This window comes from Apodemus sylvaticus, chromosome 21 (genome assembly GCF_947179515.1).
Source record: "Apodemus sylvaticus chromosome 21, mApoSyl1.1, whole genome shotgun sequence".
Lineage (NCBI taxonomy): Eukaryota > Metazoa > Chordata > Mammalia > Rodentia > Muridae > Apodemus > Apodemus sylvaticus.
Window position 1 is genome coordinate 23,808,240 of NC_067492.1, and position 21,320 is coordinate 23,829,559.

The window sequence follows — 21,320 nt, forward strand, 5'->3', positions numbered from 1 at the left end:
TAAGACAGGATCTTTCTTTTGCCCAGGCTGGTCTGATAGATGGTTGGAGTCCCACCTGGCCTCACATTGCTGGCACTTCTCCTGCCTTTGCCTCCTGAGTGCTGGGATTACAGTCCTGGGCCACCGTGCCCAGCTTATTATTATTTTAAAGAGCCAGTTAGAGGACTCTGGCGGTCTGGGTTTGAGTTCTAGTGTCTACATAGTAGAAGAGAACTAACTCCTGCCATGTCTCTGCCCTCTACAGATGTGCATGGTAAATAAATAAACGTAACGTGAAAGAAACAAAAGGCCATGATGATCTGCTAGAGCTGGCAGAGGAATGCTTTTCTCCTTACCAGCTAAAGCTCTGTAACCTAATAGCAAACCAAATGTATCTGTGGTGTTAACACTTACTTCTCCTTTATGACCCAGCTAGCGACCTGCTGTGAGGCTGAGTTTCACAGAATAAACAGGTCCTCAGGTCAGTCACTGCTCCTGTGTGCGATGGGTGGAGAGCTGGTGCCTCTGCACTGATCCCATGGTGGCTGCCCTGTCAGCTCGTGGAGCTAAGGGATAACATCTCTTTGTCCTGGTTTTGGGCTTGCTCCCAGTGGGAAGGCGGAAATATGTGGCCGTGCACAGTCAGTGAAGGCACGGACGGTTCAGATAAACAAAATGTGTAGGAACAGATTGGTAAGACTCAATATCTGTTCTTCCTCTCCTTCCCTTTTCCCACGCCTTCCTTATCCCTCCCTTCCCCTTTGTTTTCTGGTGTGTGTGTGTGTGTGTGTGTGTGTGTGTGTGTGTGTGTGTAAGAGAGAGACAGACAGAGAGAGATACAGAAAGAAAGAGAGCCTGTCTGTCTGTCTATGTCCATTGTTGTGGTGAAAGGACAACTTACACGTTTTTTCTTTCCACCATGTGAGACCCAGAGACTGAACTTTTAGATTGTCTTTCTTGGCAGCAAATGACATCAAGTCCTGAGCCATCTCACCAGCCTTTGTTTTTGTTGTTTTGTTTTGTTTTGTTTTTGAGGCTGGGTTTCTCTATGTTGCCCTGGCTAGTCTCAAATTCAAAAACATCTGCCTGCCTTTGACTCCCAAATGCTGGGATTAAAAGTGTTCACCAGCCGGGCGGTGGTGGCGCACGCCTGTAATCCCAGCACTCTGGGAGGCAGAGGCAGGCGGATTTCTGAGTTCGAGGCCAGCCTGGTCTACAGAGTGAGTTCCAGGACAGCCAGGGCTACACAGAGAAACCCTGTCTTGAAAAAACAAAAAACAAAAAAACAAAACAAACAAACAAAAAAAAAGTGTTCACCCACACCTGGCTTCATTTTTTAATAGTCTAGTTTTGCTGTGTGGCGAAGGCTGGCCTAAACTCTTGCCTCAGTCTCCCAAGGGCTGGTATTATAGTTTTACATCGCCATGTCTGGCTTCATCTCTTGGTTTTCAGTCAGAGCCTAATTGCTGGTGAAAAAGCATTCTCCCACCTCTGAAGGAAGGCACTCAGGTTAGCATTTCAGACTAAGTACCAGTTGTCTGTCAGGGACTTGGGGCCACAGCACAGCCAGTGCCTCGGCTTCTGCTTTCTGCTGGCCTCAGCACTGCTAATGAGGTGTGGTTGTCTTTGTTTTGGAGGTTCAGCCCTACAGTTTAAGTCTTTTGGCCTGTCTATCATACTGGCTCAATTCTGGACATCAAATGAGTTATAAGAAGATAGGGGACAGTTAGAAGTACATTCCTGATTAAATTTTGCCATATGACTGTTGCTAAAAGTTAGCTGGTATCCAACAGGTTCCTGGGTTTTTTTTTGGTTTTTTTTTTTGTTTGTTTGTTTGTTATTTTTGTTTTGTTTTTTGTTTTTTAATGAAAATCTAGCTAGCCTTTATATATTTTGTGGTTGTTTTTTTTTTTTTCCCTTCTTCAGAGACAGGGTTGTATAACCCTGTATAACCCTGACTATCCTGGAACTCACTCTGTAGAGCAGGCTGGCCTTGAACTGAGAAATCTGCCTGCCTCTGCCTCCCAAATGCTTGGATTAAAGGCGTTCACCACCACTGTTTCTTTTCCCATTTGTTTATGTTAGTACTGAGGATAGAACTCAGGGTCATCACATGTAACAATGAGTTAAAAACTTGCCTCTCTCTCTCTCTCTCTCTCTCTCTCTCTCTCTCTCTCTCTCTCTCTCTTAATCTCTTTTACTGTCCTCAAGAATTATACTTTGTTGAAGATTTTTTTCGGGGGAGGACTGGATATTAAATCATGGCATTCCTTAAGGTAAGAATTTCACAATATTATTTAAGAGATTATACTTTAGGTAGTTTACACTCTTTAAAAAAATACAGGCTTCTTTTATTAAGTACATTTTTTAAATTGTGTGTGTATGCACACATGCCACATTTTTATGTGGAGGTCAGAAGACAGATTGTCAATCAGTTCTCTCTGTTGACTGTGTGGGCCCCAGGGACTGAACTCAGGTAGTCAGGCTTGTGGGCAAGCACTGTTAGCCACTGAGACGTCACACCTACCACTGGGCTTACACTCTTCAGATGTAAAAATAATCATTCATCTAAAATCAGAAAGACGGCTGGGCGGTGGTGGCGCTCGCCTGTAATCCCAGGACTTGGGAGGCAGAGGCAGGCAGATTTCTGAGTTGAGGCCAGCCTGGTCTATAGAGTGAGTTTTAGGTCAGCCAGGGCTACACAGAGAAAACCCTGTCTCGAAAAAAACAAAACAAAACAAAATCAGAAAGACACAGAAGAAATTAGGGGCATCCTCGCAGGCTTGGGCCTGACTGAATTCGTTCTCATATCCATTTGTGTTCATTCCCGTTACTGAGCACTCTGCAACCTCAACTCCTTCAAAGCCGCATTGTGTGGAGATGCAGCAGTGAGAGGAGCCCCGTCCACCATCCTGACACACGTTAGATAGTGGGGACACTGAGGTATCAGTCAGCCAAGGACACAGACTCTCAGAGGAGGTGGTGCTTAGGCGAAGACCTGACAGCTTTGAGGAGTTAGCCAGGAGGCCTTAGAACCTTCCAGCCTCTCAAGAGGAGCTGAAGGAGCTGCTCAAGGTAGTGGGCAGCCTGGGGGCGTGTATGTCTAAGGAAAGTGGGAGGGTAGGGAGATGGGAAATGTTCTGCCCCACGGAGTAGCTGTGTCATCAAGAAATGTGGGGCTTACGGGGATGGGGATGTTAATGTTCCGGACTAGGAAAAACACTGGGTATTTGTGGAGATCAAAGTAATGGGTGAATTCAAGTGGTATCAGGATGTCCTGTTGATGGGGTGTGGTGACAGACTGTGGGGGCAGAGAGGGCGCAGGGAGGCTTCATTGTTGTCGTGTTTCTTTTAAACTGGGAAAGTTTGAATCAGTAGCATTTGTTTGGGTCACTGTTACTTTCCTTCATTTTACATCAGTTTCTGTGACTGAACATGGCCTCGGTACTGTCTACTGTGGTCCTCCAAACGTGAATCTACAGTAGTCTCTGGAAAGAGAGGGAAAGGTGACTGTAAGGAGACTAAGGTCGCTGGTGTGGGTCCTGTGGTGGAAAGGAGGAGTGACAGCTGTTGAAGTGGTTCTGGGCTAAGGACAGAGCTCAGAAAACTCACATTACACAGTGAGCCAGCCGCAGGGCTACAGCTCCTCTTCCCAGGCCTGTTTGCTGCCATCTGGGACTTGTTTGCTTTCCTGAGCCAGTATCTACTCAAGGCTCAAGCTAATGATATAAGAGAGAGAGAGAGAGAGAGAGAGAGAGAGAGAGAGAGAGAGAGAGAGAGAGAGAGAGAGAGAGAGAGAGAGAGAGAGAGTGTGTAAGTCAGAGATTGATTACAGGTGTCCTCCTCATTCACTCTCCACCTTTATTTTGAGACAGGGTCTCTCACTGAACCTGGATTTCACAAATTTGGCTAGACTAGCCAGCCAGCGAGCCATAAGAATCTTTCAGTCTCTGGGTCCTCAGCACTGGTATTAGCAAAGGGCCTTACTGGGACCCCCTCCCCCCAGCTTTTTACTTGGGTGTTGGGAATCTAAGGACAGGTCCCTTCATTATTACATAGCAGGTACTTTGCAGACTTTCTGATGTGAGCTTTCTGAGCTCTGTCCTTAGCCCAGAACCACTTCAACAGCTGTCACTCCTCCTTTCCACCACAGGACCCACACCAGCGACCTTAGTCTCCTTACAGTCACCTTTCCCTCTCTTTCCAGAGACTACTGTAGATTCACGTTTGGAGGACCACAGTAGACAGTACCGAGGCCATGTTCAGTCACAGAAACTGATGTAAAATGAAGGAAAGCAACAGTGACCCAAACAAATGCTACTGATTCAAACTTTCCCAGTTTAAAAGAAACACGACAACAATGAAGCCTCCCTGCGCCCTCTCTGCCCCCACAGTCTGTCACCACACCCCATCAACAGACTGAGCCATCTCCCTAGTTTTGCTTGAGACAAAGATTTATCATGGCACTGAGTATTTAGGATATAGGCGTGAACTTCCAAGCCTCACTGGAAATTTCTTTTCTCATCTCTTCCCCAGAAGTGCATGTCCCTTAGAACTCTTTTTCTCTCCCACTTCCCTCCCTCCCTCTTCCCCCCTCCCCCTCTCTCTTCCTCCCCCCTCTATTTCCCACCTTCCCCCTCCCTCTCTATCTGCCTCCCTCCCCTTCTCCCTCTCTCTATCTTCCTCCCTCTCTCCCTCCATCCCCCTCCCCTCTCTATCTCCCTCCTTCCCCATCCCTGTCTCTCTATCTCCCTCCCTCCCCATCCCCTTTTTTTTTTTTTTTGTTTTGTTTTTTGTTTTTTGGATTTTGTTTTTCGAGACAGGATTTCTCTGTATAGCCCTGGCTGTCCTGAAACTCACTCAGTAGACCAGGCTGGCCTCGAACTCAGAAATCTGCCTGCCTCTGCCTCCCAGAGTGCTGGGATTACAGGCGTGCACCACCAAGCCCGGCTTCCCCATCCCTTTTTAAGGCAGGGTTTCTTGGAGTCCAGGCTGGCCTAGAACTGATTGTGTTGGCAAGGGTGACTTTGAACTTCTGATTCTTATCTCTCTGCCTCCTAAATTCTAGGATTAAGCCACCACACCTACCTGTAGTGTTAGTGGGTATAAAACCAATGTTTCACGCATGCTACTCATGTTCTACCAACTGAGTATCAGCCTCACAATGGATTTCGTAGCTAGAGATCTATTAGTTACACCTGGATACACCCCGAGACCCTACTAAATTATGTGTAGCTTTTCTTCTGTTTGTCTTTAACTTTAGATAGGATCTTTTTGGGGTTTTTTGTTTGTTTGTTTTGAAATCTGCCTGCCTCTGCCTCCCAAGTGCTGGGATTACAGGCGTGCGCCACCACCGCCCAGCTAGATAGGATCTTAATATGTAGCCTAGTTTGGCACGCCATAGTGCCTCAGCTTCTCAGGTTCTATGATTACAGGGATTAATTACCATGCCCGTCTCTATATATGTTGTTTTAGATTTTTTTTTTTAACTTGGGTTGTTTGTTGTTGATTTATTTGTTTTGAACCAGGGTCTCTGTAACCCTGGCTAGCCTCTTGAACTCACCAAGATACTCTTGCCTTTGTTTCCTGAGTACTGGGATTAAAGGTGTGCACATTACATCTGACTACATTTATTTGTTTTATGTGTGTAAGTATTTTGCATACATGTATTTATGTCCACCGTGTTCATGCCTGGTACTCTAGGAGGTCAAAAGAGGGCATTTTCAAATTCCCTGGATCTAGAGTTACAGATAGCTAGCTACCAACTACCATAAGGATGCTGAGAAGTGAACCTAGGCCCTCCGCAGGAGCTTTTAACCAGTGAGCCAGTTCTCCAGCCCGTCTGAATACAGCCTTTTTATTAGCTCAGTAAATGTATCTTGGTTTCTTGATTATGTAAGAACAATGACTGAAGTCTTTCTTTCTTTTTTTTTCAGAAAAAAAAAATTAAGATTTATTTATTTTATCTATATGAGTACACTGTAGCTGTCTTCAGACAGTAGAAGGCATCAGATCCTATTACAAATGGTTGTGAGCCACAATGTGGTTGCTGGGATTTGAACTCAGGACCTCTGGAAGAGCAGTCAGTGCTCTTAACCACTGAGCCATCTCTCCAGCCCTTCAGAAAATATTAAATTAAACATTTATTATATACTAGGAATCAGTGATAAAACACTGGAAAAAATAGACTCTCTCAAGTCCCCCTCCCCCAACTTACTTGTTCCCAGGGAGCATAAATTCTAGCAGATTGGCAGTTAAAACAGCAGCAGCAGCAGCAGCAGCAGTATAATCACAGACCTGTTCTTATAGGACTGTGTTTAAAATCTTAGGAAATGGCTAATAAATAGAATGCTTGCCTGTCTCATATGAGGCTTTAGGGCCAATTTCCCTAGTACTAGGGAAAAGAAATAATAGAAAAAAGACCATATTTGAGAGAGCCCTGAAAGGAAGAGGGAGACGTGAATCCAGTAGAGCACATCTCAAGTGAAGTGGTTGTGAGACGGGAGCAAACCCAGATGTTGAGACGTGTGCAGCAGCAAACCCTTGTGTCTGACCTGGTGGATAAGGTCAGAAGATAAAGTAGGCGGCAGGAACGTGCAGGCAGTTCGTGTAGGGCTTTGTAGGTCAGTGGAAGAATTTGTTCTTATTCCACATGAGAAAGCCTTTGGCCAAGTAACTTGATCTGAGTGACACTTTAATCTGGTCACTCTTGGTGCAGTGTGAGTAGATTGGGGGTGCAGTGTGTGGAGGCAGATTGGGAGCTGGGAGCCAGGTAGGTTATTGCATCAATGTAGAAGGGAACAGTGGTCATTTGAACTGAGGCGATGGTGACAGAAAGTGAAAAGCACTTGGATTCAGGATGATGTCAGAAGGCAGAGATGTGTTGATAGATCATCTGTCGAGTGTGAGAAAGAAGCAAGGCTGATTCCAAGGTTTTGGCTCGAGCCGTTGGAACATTTGTGTTACCAGTTTAAGTGATGAAGCCACCGTGGGAAGAATAGAAACATCAGTGTTTTGTTCTGGATGTATGAAGTTTCAGATGCTTATCAAACACACAAATGGAGATGTCAGATAGGTGGTTGATTATACTGGTCTGGACCTCAAGTGAAAGGATCCAGCGGATGACTTTAGGAGTCACTAGGGAATAGATGGTATTTAAAGTCATGAGACTTGGTAGAATCACTGAGCGAATATAACAGAAAACAGAAATGGGCTGGGCCTGAGCTATGGTCGTTACATTGATTATCAGGAGAAACTTAGCAAGTGTCTGAGGAGCGGCCAGAGAAATGGGAGCAAAATCAGGAGATGTTTATGTTCTAGGGTCCGAGAAAAGAAAACTGTGCCAAGGAGAGCGGGAAAGTCCCTCAGATGCTGCAGACAGGTTAAGTGTGACGAGCATGAGAACCGACCCCTGCGCTCAGCAATACTTTAACTGTGTGTGAACAAGTATCAGGCAGGTTTAGGATTTTGTCCGTGATGACTGAATGTGTAGTATTACGTAGTATATAGTTGCAGCTCAAGGGTCAGAACATTTCACTTTTTCTAAAAAAAAACAAACAGTTTTTAAAGATTTATTTATTTATTATATGTAAGTACACTGTAGTTGTCTTCAGACACCCCAGAAGAGCCCATCAGATCATGTTATGGATGGTTGTGAGCCACCATGTGGTTGCTGGGATTTGAACTCAGGACCTTCGGAAGAGCAGTCAGTGCTCTTAACCACTGAGCCATCTCTCCAGCCCCTCACTTTTTTTTTTTTTTTATTTACCTATTTGAGACTGATTTTACATTGAAGATATGCAATTGTGTGGAGGCTTGGGCTGCTTTTATGTGGGAGGAGCACGTGTTCTACCAGTGGGCTACGAGCTCCCCAGTGTGGCTCCCCCTCCTAAACTAGAAGCCAGACCAATAGTGTGTGTAGGACAGGGGGCGTTGCTCCAGTGCCTTCTACCCTATTTTTTGGACCTCTCACTGAAGTAGGTTAGGCTGCCCAGCCACATGTGTGTGCTTGCGTGCATGTTTGTGTATGTGAGTGTCATGGCATAAGTGGAGGCCAGGGTCCAACCTGTAGTGTCTATTCTTGTCTTCCACCTTGCTTGAGAATAGTGTACCTTGTTCTTCACTATTACAAATGCCACAGACTTCTGAGGATTCTCCTGTCTCTGTCTCCTATCCCTCATAGGAGTTCTGGGATTTTAGTACTACCAAGTCTAGCTTTGTGGATTCTGGGGATCAGAACTCAGGTCCAGGTCCTCAGATTGCAAGGCAAGAGCTTTAACCACTGAGCCATCTCCCCAACCCCCAACCTAGCCTTTTTTCTTTTCTTTTTTTTTTTTTTTTTTTTTTTTTGACAGTCTCACTATGTAGACCATCTGGCCTGGAATTCACAGAAACTGGCCTTCCTCTAGCCCATGGTGTGAGGCAGATGGGGGAATAAAGGTGTGCACCACTGTGCTGGCTTGAGTCTAGTGGGGTTTTTGTTTGTTTGTTTGTTGTTGTTGTTTTGGATTTGGTTTTTTGAGACAGGGTTTCTCTGTATAGCCCTGGCTGTCCTAGAACTCACTCTGTAGACCAGGCTGGCTTCGAACTCAGAAATCTGCCTGCCTCTGCCTCTCAGAGTGCTGGGATTACATGTGTGTGCCACCACCACCCGGCTGAGTCTAGTGTTTTAGTGGCATTGAACTGCTGTGCTTATTTCTTTCCTGGACTGCCAACCCCAAGTCCTAGGTGGTGCCTTTCTCATTGGCATTACAGATATATCAGTATATGCCATATATATCATCAAGGTCCTTCTTCTTTCCCATCCTCTCTCAGAGCCTTTTAGAAAGGCTCACCCTGAAGTTCAGGTTGACCTTTAACTCTCTCAGTCCCCCTGCCCTACCCCTCCGCCATGTCTCACTTGTTTAATCCTTACTTATGTGGTGCCAGTTTTCATCCTCCTGTAACCTGTACCTGTTCAGCCCACACCTGCAATCCCAGCACCCAGAAGGCTGAGGCACGAGGACCTTTGTGAGTTTGAGTCTAGTCTGAGCTACATAACCAAGAAAGTCAAGGAGTAATTCACATACAGTTTACAGTTAAACACACAGATCTCAGTTTTTCAATTTGATGAGTTTTGATGTGTGTGTGTGTGTGTGTGTGTATGTTTGTGTCACCATGTAACTATAGAACCTCAAGGCATAGAGATGGCTACATAGCCTTATAGGCAGTTTCCTTGTGCTTTTTCCTGGTTAATTCACTCTAACATCCTCTACCACCCATGGAACTGGGCAGCTGTCACTGTAAAGTTTGTCTCTCTGTTCTTCAGATAACTGGAATTCTACTTAAATAGGATTAGTATGTATGCTCAGCCTACACACTATTCAGCATGTTTTTAAGGTCTGTGCATATTGTTGTTGTGCTTATAGTCAGTCAGTGTATAGTTAATTTACTGCTTTTCTGTATCTCATGTCGCAGCACCACCATTTGCACCTCCGTTCTCCTACTGATAAACATTTGGGTTTGTTTCCAGTTTAGATTGGTTGTGAACATTTGTATATACTTTTTAATGGCTGTAGGTTTTCATTTCTTACATAAATGTCTATAAACAAAAATACTATAGGTGGACTAAGATATGTATAAATTTATTGTTTAAAATTGTCAGTTAAGCTGGATGTGGTGGTGCACATCTTTAACCTCAGCACTAGGGTAGGGAGGCAAAGGCAGGCAGATTTCAGTGAGTTGTAGGCCAGCCTGACCTACAGAACAACAACAACAAAAACCTCTCAATTTCTAAAGTGGTTGTATTATTTTATACCTCTACCATAAATATATGAGATTTCCATGTGTTCTGTGTCCTGTGCACACTTTGCTATTGTCTCTTTTACTTCGTGCAGGATTGAACCATCACTGTTCTGGGGTTTGAGAGACAGTGCAGCTGTTAAGATCACTGGCTTGTTCCTGAGTTCAAGTCATAGTACCCACATGGTATCTCATAGTCATCTATAACTCCAGTTCCAGGGGATCTACCTCCTTCTGACCTCTGTGGGTACCAGGCATGCGCCTGGTGCACATTTATACATGCAGACAAAACATTCATATACATAAAATACATCTATAAAAGTAAAGGGAAAAAAAGACTTCAGATGTAATTTACGGGGACAGTTCTTGCCTGGCATATATAAGGCCGGGAATTGGATCCCTGGCACTACAAAAATAAAATAAATGTAGGTTAGTAGAATACTTAGTAATTGTAAATGAAGCTCTGAGTTCAGTCTCCAAGACTGACAGAAACAGGAGAAATCCAAGCTGACCAATAGAAAGTGTGATGTGCAGCAAGAACAGAGCTTGTGTAGCTGTGAAGGCCCCATCCATCAGTAGGGCTATCGATAAACCAGGTGGACAGACCAGAATAGGCCGGATGGTGAGGCAGACCCTACGGGGGTCATAGGGGTTCAGTCCATAGAGACGTCTATTAAGTAACTTCTTACTGTACAACAAACAGCCTCAGAATTCAAGAACTTAAGACAAACATTTACTTCTCAGGCTTCCTGGGCTAGTCTGGGCTAGTCAGTTCAAATGGGACCCAATGGCCTCACATGGTCTCACTCATATAACTGGCAGTTGGCTTAGTGTCGGCTAAGGGATCGGGAATGACTTGGTCGTGTCTCTCATGATCCCACAGGATGGCTTTGTGCTTCTCTCATGGCCCTGGATATCTTGGGTAGTGAGACCTCCCTTAAACACAGTCTTTTTCAGGCTTATTCCATACTGCTCCTGGCCAGGCCGTATTGCACTGAGATCTCTGTCTGCACTCCCTTTACTTCCTTCGTCCTTTTGATCTCTATTGTAAGGATTCAGATGAAGCAGAGAATGTAATGTAAAAGACAGGTATTTTATTACAGATTAATTTAAAAAACAAAACAAGCCAGGCGGTGGTGGCGCACGCCTGTAATCCCAGCACTCTGGGAGGCAGAGGCAGGTGGATTTCTGAGTTCGAGGCCAGCCTGGTCTACAGAGTGAGTTCCAGGACAGCCAGGGCTACACAGAGAAACCCTGTCTCAAAAAAAACCAAAAAAAAAAAAAAAAAAAAAAAAAAAACAACCCAAGAAATAGAGGGTCTAGAGTGGCTCAGCATTTAGGAGTTCTTGTTCTTATTGCCGGAATACCTGAACAAGTAACAACTTCCTGAAGCGCAATCGGATGTTATCATTAGCTTCAAGAAACACCATGTCACAGCAGACAAGTGTATAAGCAAATATGTTTTAAGGTGTGACACAGCATAGTGGCCTATGCTCCTAGTCACAGTGCTCAAGTGGAGGCTTCGGGTGTTCGAGGAGGATCATGTGCACAAGGCCAGAGAAGCTACATGTTAAATACAGCCCTGGGGTATCAGAGAGTCCCCCGCCCCACCCCCAATATGCTAAGTAGGAGCTTGGATGTACCACAGGGAAAACACCTCTAACTACAGGGCTGGGGGGCATGCAAATGGGAAGGCTTCCTGGAAGAAATTTGGTACCAGCCCAGAACTAGTGGGAAAGACAAGTGATGATAAAGTCCCCTATCACATTCATGTCAAAGAACCTCTTTTTTTTTTTTTAAAAGCTTTATTTATTTTATGTACAGTACACTATAGGTCTTCAGACACACCAGAAGAGGGCATCGGATCCATAACAGATGGTTGTGAGCCACCATGTGGTAGCTGGGAATTGAACTCAGGACTCCAGCCAATCAGGGCCCCTCTTAAATGACAGCTCATTTCTGTCTCTCAGAGTATTTTCCTTCCTTCCTTCCTTCCCTCCTCCCCTCCCCCTTTTAGACAAGTTTCTAACTCGTGGCAATTCAACTGTCTCAGCCTCTTTTTTTTTTTTTTTTTTTTTTAGTATAGAATACAATTTATTTAGGGCATGGGGAGGGGAGTTAAGAGAGTAGTAGAGGCAGAGAAAGGCAGAGAGGAGGAGGAGAGAGTAGAGAAGTAGAGGCCAGTCATGACCATGTGGAGAGAGGGGGGAAGGGGATGGGGAAAGAGGAGAGCCCAAGAGGGCAAGAGGCATGAGAGAGAGAGACAGAGAGACAGAGAGACAGAAAGACAGACAAGAGAGTCAGAGCCTGCCTCAGCCTCTTGTGAGCTGGAATTACCGGCATGAGTTTGAGTGCCCTTCTTCAGATGGGCCTACGTCCTCAGAGATCCTCCATCCTACAGAGCATCCTTGACTATGCTCTCATGGGTACTCAATCACCTCCCGAGTAGACTTTGGGTTAGCTGTCCTGTTGATAGCCAGTTAGATATTAGCAGGATGAAAGCACATTGGGATGGATCCATTTCTCAGTCAACAGGTTGTAAAGTCAAAGAGAAAAAGCAGAATTCAGTAACTGGGCAGAGAAATGGGACCTGAGTCATATCTCTGGCTCTGGGAAGGCACATGGTATGCTGAACTGCCTGGTTGTTTACTGGTAACTAATCCCAGTTCCGGAAGCCCCAGGTATGTCCATCTTTGGCTGCCAAGGATAGCTATAGAAGCAGATCAGCACAAGAATCACAAACATTCTTAAAGTACTGTGGTTTTTGTTTGTTTTGCCTTTTAGATTTTTTGTTTGTAACTCAACTGCACAGTTCTCAAGCGTGAACTTTGTAGATGATGAAATTGTACTGCAATATTAAAGGGTTGGGCTCAGCTGCAGGAAATCTTTTATGATTACTACCCAGCAGAAGGCTTCCTGATGAAGAACATCCCACTGCCCCCTCCAGTGTCAATCCAAATGGGTTTCTCAATGACCCTCAGAAAAACTGTCTGCCCTTAGAAAACTTACCTAAAGTACGGGACAACAGCCTCTTTGCCCGCTGCCCAAGAGAGATTTTGTTTTTTGTTTTTTTGTTTTTTCTGAGACAGGGTTTCTCTGTGTAGCCCTGGCTGTCCTGGAACTCACCACCGCTTGGCTGTTTGTTTGTTTGTTTGTTTGTTTGTTTGTTTGTTTTTGTAGACACTCTATTTCTATTTCTTTTAAAACAAAACCAAACAAAACAAAAAAACATTCCAGGAGTTGGCCTGCTGGTAATGGCTCTTGCTTCTAATCCCAGTACAGGAGGCCGAGGAAGGTAGATCTCTGAGTTCAAGGCCAGCCTGCTCTATTGAGTTCCAGAACAGCCAGGACTACACAGAGAAACCCTGTCCCAAACACATTTTGGAATATCTCAAAAAACAGTAACAAAGATTTAATTCACATTTCAAATTAATGCAATTTAGGGAATCATCATGTGATGATTGACACTTGAGTTGCAGTGACTGAACCACCCTGCTACTCCTGGATCAGAGCTGCCTTGGTCAGGATCCATTGTCCTTTGACACATGGCTAGATTTGGTTTGTTTGGTTTGGTTTTTGTTTGTTTGTTTTTTTGAGACAGGGTTTCTCTGTATAGCCCTGACTGTCCTGGAACTCACTCTGTAGACCAGGCTGGCCTCGAACTCAGAAATCCACCTGCCTCTGCCTCCCAGAGTGCTGGAATTACAGATGCACCACCACCGCCCGGCTTGTTTTGTTTTTTTAATTACATGGGATCACTATGTAGTTCTGGCTGTCCTGGAACTTACTCTGTAGACCAAGCTGGTCTTGAACTCATAGAGTTCCACCTGCCTCTGCCTCTCAACTGCTGGGATTAAAGGTATGAGCCACCATTCCTAACTTAATATTTGGAGACATTGTTTCCATGCTCATGAGAGATGTTGGTCTAAGGCTCTGTGTTGATTTGGATGCCTTCTGCCTGCATTCCACTGGAGTCCTGCCATTGCCTATCCAGTCTGTGTCTGTGAACTGCCATTGTGTGGAGGTCACAGTCAATGTTAACATCTTCCTTAATTGTTTTCCACCTTTTAAAAAGTTATTGATTGGGGCTAGAGAGTTGGCTCAGCAGGTAAGAGCACTGACTACTCTTCCAAAGGTCCTGAGTTCAAATCCCAGCAACCACATGGTGGCTCACAACCATCTATAATGGGATCTGATGTCCTCTTCTGGTGTGTTTGAGAACAGATGCAGTATACTCATATGCAATAAATCAATAAAATTTCCTGTGAATTTCATGATGTCATTGTTTTCAAAAGCTGAGTAATACTCCATTGCGTAGATGCATCACATTTTCTTTATCCATCTTTGGTTGAGGAGCACCTAGGTTGTTTCCAGTTTCTGACTAGGATGAATAGAGCTGCTCTGAACATAGCTGAGCACGTGTCCTTGTGCTATGGTGGAACATCCTTTGGGTGTGCCCAGGAGTGGTGTAGCTGGGTCTTGAGATAGATCTAGTCCCAGTTTTCTGAGAAGCCACCAAGTTGATTTCCAAAGTGGCTTACAAATTTGCCCTATCACCAGCAATGGAGGAGTGTTCCCCTTGCTCCACATCCTCATCAGCCTGAACCGTCTCTTAAGTTTTTGTTCTTAGCCATTCTGACTGGTGTAAGATGGAATCTCAGAGTCATTTTGATTTGCATTTTCCTGATGGCTAAGGATGTTGAACATTTCTTTAAGTGCTTCTTAGCCATTAGAGTTTCCTCGGTAGAGAATGGAGAGTTTCTACTTTCTCTTCTATCAGGTTTAGTGTATCTGGTTTTATGCTGAGGTCTTTAACCTACTTAGATTTGAGTTTTATGCAAGGTGATAGATATGGATCTATTTGCATTCTTCTACATGTGAAGCATCCAGTTAGACCAGCACCATTTGTTGAAGATGCTTTCTTTTTTCCATTGCATAATTTTGGTTTCCTTGTAAAAAATCAAGTGTCATAGGTGGGTGGGTTTATTTTGGGGTATATGATTGAATTCCATCGATTAACTTGTCTCTTTATTATGCCGATATCATGCGGTTTTTATTACTATTGTTCTGTAGTACAGCTTGAAATCAGGGATAGTGATCCCTCCAGAAGTTCTTTTACTGTACAAGATTGTTTTAGCTATCCTGGGCCTTTTGTTTTGTTTTATTTTTCTGTATGAAGTTGAGTCTTGTTCTTTTAAGGTCTGTAAAGAATTATATTAGGACTTTGATGGGAATTATGTTGAATCTATAGCTTGCTTTTGGTAAGATAGCCATTTTTATAATGAACTATTATATGGAACTGTGAGTGAAATAAACCCTTTCCTTCCCAAGTTACTTTGATCATGGCATTTCAACACAGCAATAGTAATCCTAATGAAGACATGTGCACATATGTATAAGTATGCATATGTCATGACTCAAGTGTAGAGGTCGAGGTCAACATGTGGGAATTGGTTGTCCTCTATTGTGAGCTCTAGGGATCAAACTCGAGCTTAGTGATAAGAGCCTTTACCTGCTGAACCATTCTAACCACCCCTCCACCTTTTGTTTTGTTTTCTTTTCTACGTGTGTGTGTGGGGGGTACATGTATGTGCTTGTGGTTGATAGTGGAGGTCTTCCTTTTCTCCATCACACTTATGCTTCGAGTGAGGTCTCTCAGTCAAACACAGAGCTCACTGCTATGCCTAGTCTAGCTAGCCAGCTTACCCTGGAGATGCTGTCTCCCCACCTTCCAAGCCTAGAATTGTGGATGGCCGCGCCCATTGGGCATTTACGTTGGTTTTCTAGAGCTGAATTCCTGCTTACATATCATGTGCTTTAACCACTGAGCCATCTCCCCAACCCCTCCACTGACCTTGAACATTCTGATTCGGCTAGACTAGCTGTCCAGGAAGCTCCAGGGATTGCTCTCTGTCGACTGATAGGCATGTGCCACCACTTAGGAAAAGCCCTGGTTTTTGTGGGCTTCTAGGGAACCAACTACAGATCCTTAGGCTTTTGTGGCAAGCACTGGACTGACTGAACCAGCTCCCAGGCTTTCCTTGTCTTCTGGTTTTATAACTGTTTCTATCAAGTGTCTCCTAGTCTATCTTCTTTGTACCACTTTTAAAAAGGAAATCAGTGGAACATAGCTGCTTCAGGAAACAAACTGTATACTCAGAAGTTAATAAGAAAAGTTGAATGAGGAGATTGTAATTTCATGAACAGCCCAGTGGCCCTATAATGGATGATAGAGCTCCAACAGAGTGTGAAGGACCTGGTCATGCTCCCATCCCAGATACAATGGAGAGAAAGTAGGTGTGACTGGAAACCATCAAAAGCCATAGGCAAGGAGCACGATCCTCAATAGTCTCCCCAGGAATTGTGACCTCAGTCCAAGAACATAAATCCTCCTAGAACCACATCCTGCTCTCAGAGTCCTCTAGTGACTCCCGTGAAAGTGGAGGCTCGCTCCTTAGAGATTGGCTTTCTGAAGCCTGGGGCAGCCGGGCAGACCAGAGAATTGAGCATACCATCTGCCTACGTCCTCATCCTTAGACTACCATTCGATGCCACCCACTCTGGCTCCTGCCTACCTTCCAGACTTGTCATCCTGTGAACATGGGGTTTTCATGTTGCTGTTCCCTACAGCCCCCAGTTAAACGTCCCACAAAGATGTGCTGCATCATCAGATTTGTGTTGGCCGAGTGGTAGATGGAAGGTGAGCAGTGAGTCTGATGGAGGAAGGAACTTACTGCCTCACACTGATCACTAAGGATGGCTCGAGCTGCTCTGAGTGTACACATTACACAGTAACTTTGATGGTCTCAGGAAAGCTAATAACCCGGGGAAGTATTTCCACAGTCTGTTGATTACAGCCACCTATGGGATGTTGGAAAGTTCCTCTGAGCTTCTGTTTTCTCAACTTTTAAGAGAAGATATTATGGACTTAAAGACAGACTAATGCTGATTATCAGTTATACCATGCTTATTAGCTTGGGAGTTAAACCTTATGCTCCTACACAGCTGTTTGTTTGATCTGTATGTAGGAGGGTATGGCTCATGTAAGTGTGTCGGTACCCACATCTGTGCATGTGGGTATGGAGGCCAGAGAAATATGCCTGGTGGCCATCTAGTACTCTTTACCTTAGTCCCTTGGGTCCTGTACTGAACCAGAAGCTTACCATTTTGGCTTGGCTGGCTGGCCAGCAAGCTCTTGGGAACAACCTGTCTCTGCATTCCAAACGCCGGGGTTTCAGACATGCAAAGCCATACCTGGCTTTTTACATAGGTGTTGAGGATTTGAATTCAGGTCTTCATGTTTCTCATGCAAGCACTCTTACCCCTGAGCTATCTCTATAGTCCCCACTATTTACTTAGCTGCTTGCTTTGGCTGTTCCTGAGTATCAGGTATCACTAGTTCGTTGGTTATTTGGAAATGAAACTTTGGGCTAGTAAGATGACTCAGTGGGCAGTACTTGCTGCTGCTCCAGCCTGATGACCTGCTTGGTTCTCAGAATCCATGGTGGAGAGAACTAACTCCCAGAAATTATCTCCTGACCTCTACATGTATGCCTTGATATGTGCATGTCTACGCTCAGACACACAAAACAACATACAACTTTGAGCTGGTCGTGGTAGTGCATTTGGTAGGTACAAGTTGCAGTTAGGAGTTCAGGGTATCTTCAGATGCTAGCCTGAAATACATGAGATCCTGTCAAAAGGAAAAAAAAATGGTTTTGCCAGGCAGTGGCACGCCTTTGATCCCGACACTTAGGAGACAGAAGCAGGCAGATCTCTGAGTTCGAGGCCAGCCTGTCTAAGAACGAGTTCCAGGACAGCCAGGACCACACAGGGAAACCCTGCCTTGGAAAGCAAACAAAGACGTTATTGCTCTCGGCTTCCCAATCATGGGCTCCATGGAGCCAGCTCCCTCCTGCAGCTGTTGTCTGATGCCATGATGGGCTGTGCCTAGAACTGTAAGCCAAAGGAAGCCCTGTCTTCCTTAGAAAACCAGCGAACATTAAACAGTGCATCTCAACATATTTTCCATGTAGGTGGAAAAAAGAAAAACTAATCTCTATTCATACCTGACAACAAATCTTTCTCTTTTAAAAATGTTAGCATGCCCTCCCCCCTCTCTCACACAGGCGTGCGTGCGTGCATACACACACACACACACACACACACACACACACACACAGCTTTTACAGAGATGTAAGGTCAAAGATAGACAATGAACACAGGGGCTAGAGAGATGGCTCAGCAGTTAAGAGCACAGCTGCTCTTCCAAAGGAAGCCCCTACACAGACATGCGTGCAGGCAAAACACAAAGCCCCAATGTACATAAAATAAAAATTAAATTTAAAAAAGGGATGAATGCTTTTGCTGCACTTGACAGCACATACCTCTGACTGCAGCTCTAAGAAAGCTGAGAGAGACACATTGTTGTGAGTTTGATGTCAGCTCACATCTGTCATGTCAGATGTATGAGTTACACAGCCAGTTCTAGACTATAGTATTGATAACATTGTCTCAAAAAAAAAAAAGTGAAGGGTGTGGGGAGAAAGAAACTGACTGACTTACTGAAGGGCACCCTACTGGTGAGAGTCAGGATTTGAACCCGGTCACCTGGAGCTTGTACTCTGCAGTAAGAAATTTCGGGATGAGAAAGTAAACCCGAGAACTAGCTGTCCCTGCGTGTGCAGGCGGCACCTGCTCGCCCAGCTTGCTTCGCTTCATGCCATTTGGCTTCCTCAGAGGCCTCTTCCCGGGGTTAAGCTACGCTTGAGTCAGTGGAAGTAAAACAGGCTATCAAAAAAATCTAGCCCGTGTTGTTGTTTTACACTACCTGTGTTTACTAATATTACATCCTTGGGTAGTGGTGGTGCTTGCCTTTTAACTCCAGCACTTGGGAGGCAGAGGTTGGTGGATGTCTGAGTTTAATGCCAGCCTGACCCATAAATCAAGTTCCAGGATAGCCAGGGCTACACAGAAAAATCCTGGGGTTTATGTGTGTGTGTGTGTGTGTGTGTGTGTGTACATGTGTGTGTGTGTGTGTGGTGTGTGTGTACAATAAGGTACACACAAAGACCAAAACATGGCTGAGGATGTGCTTTATTTGGTAGAACGCTCTGTCTGGCATTCGTGAAACTCTGGGTTCATTCCCTAGCACCTAAAATGAGGCTTGGTTCATAGGTTGGGGCCACACTAGGAATCACAAGACCCTGTCTACAAATAGGTAAATAAATAAACATCCTAATGACACACATAAGGAAACGAAACAGAAAATACCGAAGGCTCTGGAACTGCCAGCCACCTGTGTCATGCTAACGTCCGTGGCTCACAGACACAGGCATACAGAATGCTTTAGGGCTTCTCTGGGAACCAGGATTTCCCTTCTTCAGTGAGTGTGTGGTGAATGGCTTTCAGGAAGATGGTTGCGTCTCTTTAGTGGCCCCAGGGTTATTTATCTAACTGATCACTTTTATTAGTTACCCTGGTTTTCAGTCTATTTGTTTTGTTTGAGGCAGGGTCTTTACATAGCCCTGGCTGTCCTGGAACTCAGTATGGAGACCAGGCTGGACTTGAACTCACAGAGATCCACTTGCCTCTGCTTCCTGAGTGCTGTTATAGGTGTGCATCACCAGGCTTCGCACCCCCTTTCTATTTTTTTTTTTTTAAGTATTTTTTCAGCCTTTCTTGAGACAGACTCTTGTTCGTAGGCCAGGCTGGCCTTAGGCATACAGAACTCCTTCCTTGGACTTCCAGGTGCTCCAGGGTGAGCATCTGTTTGCAAAAGGGAAAAGAGAAACATTTTTGTGTTTTTGGTTTGGGGTTTCAGATCCTATATATTCAGGCACACACACACATATTAAATGTCTCTTAGAAAAAGGAAGTCTAAAGATCAATCTTTATTTTGTGGTTGAAACCTTGAAGGCTGAGTCACTTGACCAGGGTTAGATGGAATAAGGATTTGACCCTGCTTCTCATTAGTTTGCTTGTCTTCTCTGTGTCCAGTAGGTGACCGTGGTATCCAGTGTTCCAGGAATAAGACTCTTTAGCTTTTTTTAAAAATTTATTCATTTATTTATTATATGTAAGTACACTATAGCTGTTATCAGGCACCTACGGAAGAGGATAGCAGGTCTCATTACAGATGGTCGTGAGCTACCATGTGGTTGTTGGGATTTGAACTCAGGACCTTCAGAAGAGCAGTCAGTGCTCTTAGCCGCTGAGCCATCTCTCCAGCCCACTCTTTAGCTTTTTATTTCAGGAAAAAACACTTTTATTTGTGCTCAGGGACAGAGAACTTGTTGCTTCCAATTTGCCTTAGAATCTAGGCTCCCCTGAGTGCAATCTCTGCCGCTGACCAGTTCGTTTCTGTTTCAGGAGCCATGTTTGATCAGGACTGCGGGAATGTCAGCTGCATCCCGGGGACCCTCGTAAGGACATGAGTGGGTGAGCAGAGGCCAGGATGAAGGTGCTGCCGGGAGTGGGTGTGTTCGGGACTGGCAGCTCGGCCCGGGTCCTGGTCCCGCTGCTGCGGGCAGAGGGCTTCACGGTGGAGGCCCTGTGGGGAAAGACTGAGGAGGAGGCCAAGCAGCTGGCTGAGGAGATGAACATCACCTTCTACACCAGCCGGACGGATGACATTCTGCTGCATCAAGACGTGGACCTGGTCTGCATTAACATCCCGCCTCCGCTCACCCGGCAGATCTCCGTGAAGGCTCTAGGTATGCGCACCAGGCCACAGCAGCAGACTGTCTCCTCCTCCAGGCGGTCCTCCGCAGCGCACTGCCCTCTCCTAGGCCTGGCCATTCCTCCTGTGTCTGCCTCAGTAGGTAGAGGTGCTCTGAGACATCATCGCTGGGGCAGAGGTGGGGAAGGGCATGTGGGAGAGTCTAAAAGCTCTAGAGGAGTCCAGGGCACAGCCCTCTCCACACCTAACCGTCGCAGCAGAAGCTTGCCTGTCAGGGAGCTAGAGACGGCTGCACTCTTCAGTGTCTGTCCAGTCGGGGTAGTCAGTGTTCCCTGGACCCTCAGACACCAGCTGTGACGGGTATGTTTGTTCTGTCCTGCTGTAGCACAGAGCCCCACAGGAAGGAGATGAGGTTGTCTGGAAGGCTTCTGTTTCCCATGCTTTGTCAGCCCTTGGCCGTAACGAGCACCACCCTTCCTGGCAAATGCAATCTATTGCCAGACAGCAGGAAGGCTCTCTGTCAGTCTTGGCTTTCCTGACACAAACCACTGGACAGCCTGTTCACGTGTCTACTCTCCTGGGAAACTGTGGGCCCCGGGGACCTGACGGGCAGGGTGTGGCCAAGTAAGCTGTTCTTCAGGCTCCTAGTGAGTTCCTCTTGCCTCTGAACAATAAGGCAGGTTCTCCTCCTCCTCCTTCTTCTTTAATTTCTGTTGATTTTGAAGATTTATTTATTTATTTATTATATGTAAGTACACTGTAGCTGTCTTCAGACACTCCAGAAGAGGGCGTCAGATCTTATTACGGATGGCTGTGAGCCACCATGTAGGTGCTGGGATTTGAACTCAGGACTTTCAGAAGAACAGTCAGTGCTCTTAAC

The 21,320-nt window shown here is 45.3% G+C and overlaps 1 protein-coding gene across 4 annotated transcripts in view; it reads left to right on the forward strand.

Annotated features, from left to right (window-relative positions):
• The window catches only part of Gfod2 (glucose-fructose oxidoreductase domain containing 2), a 42,524-nt gene that overhangs the window by 8,561 nt on the left and 12,643 nt on the right, over positions 1 to 21,320 (forward strand). For 2 of the 4 annotated variants that reach the window (XM_052166756.1, XM_052166757.1), the window contains 2 exons: positions 2,191 to 2,255; positions 20,131 to 20,474. In XM_052166756.1, the coding sequence (XP_052022716.1) occupies positions 20,216 to 20,474 (259 nt within the window). In that variant the 5' untranslated portion in view covers positions 2,191 to 2,255; positions 20,131 to 20,215. The remainder of the gene's footprint in view (positions 1 to 2,190; positions 2,256 to 20,130; positions 20,475 to 21,320) is intronic. The other 2 variants (XM_052166754.1, XM_052166755.1) reach the window with 1 other exon arrangement.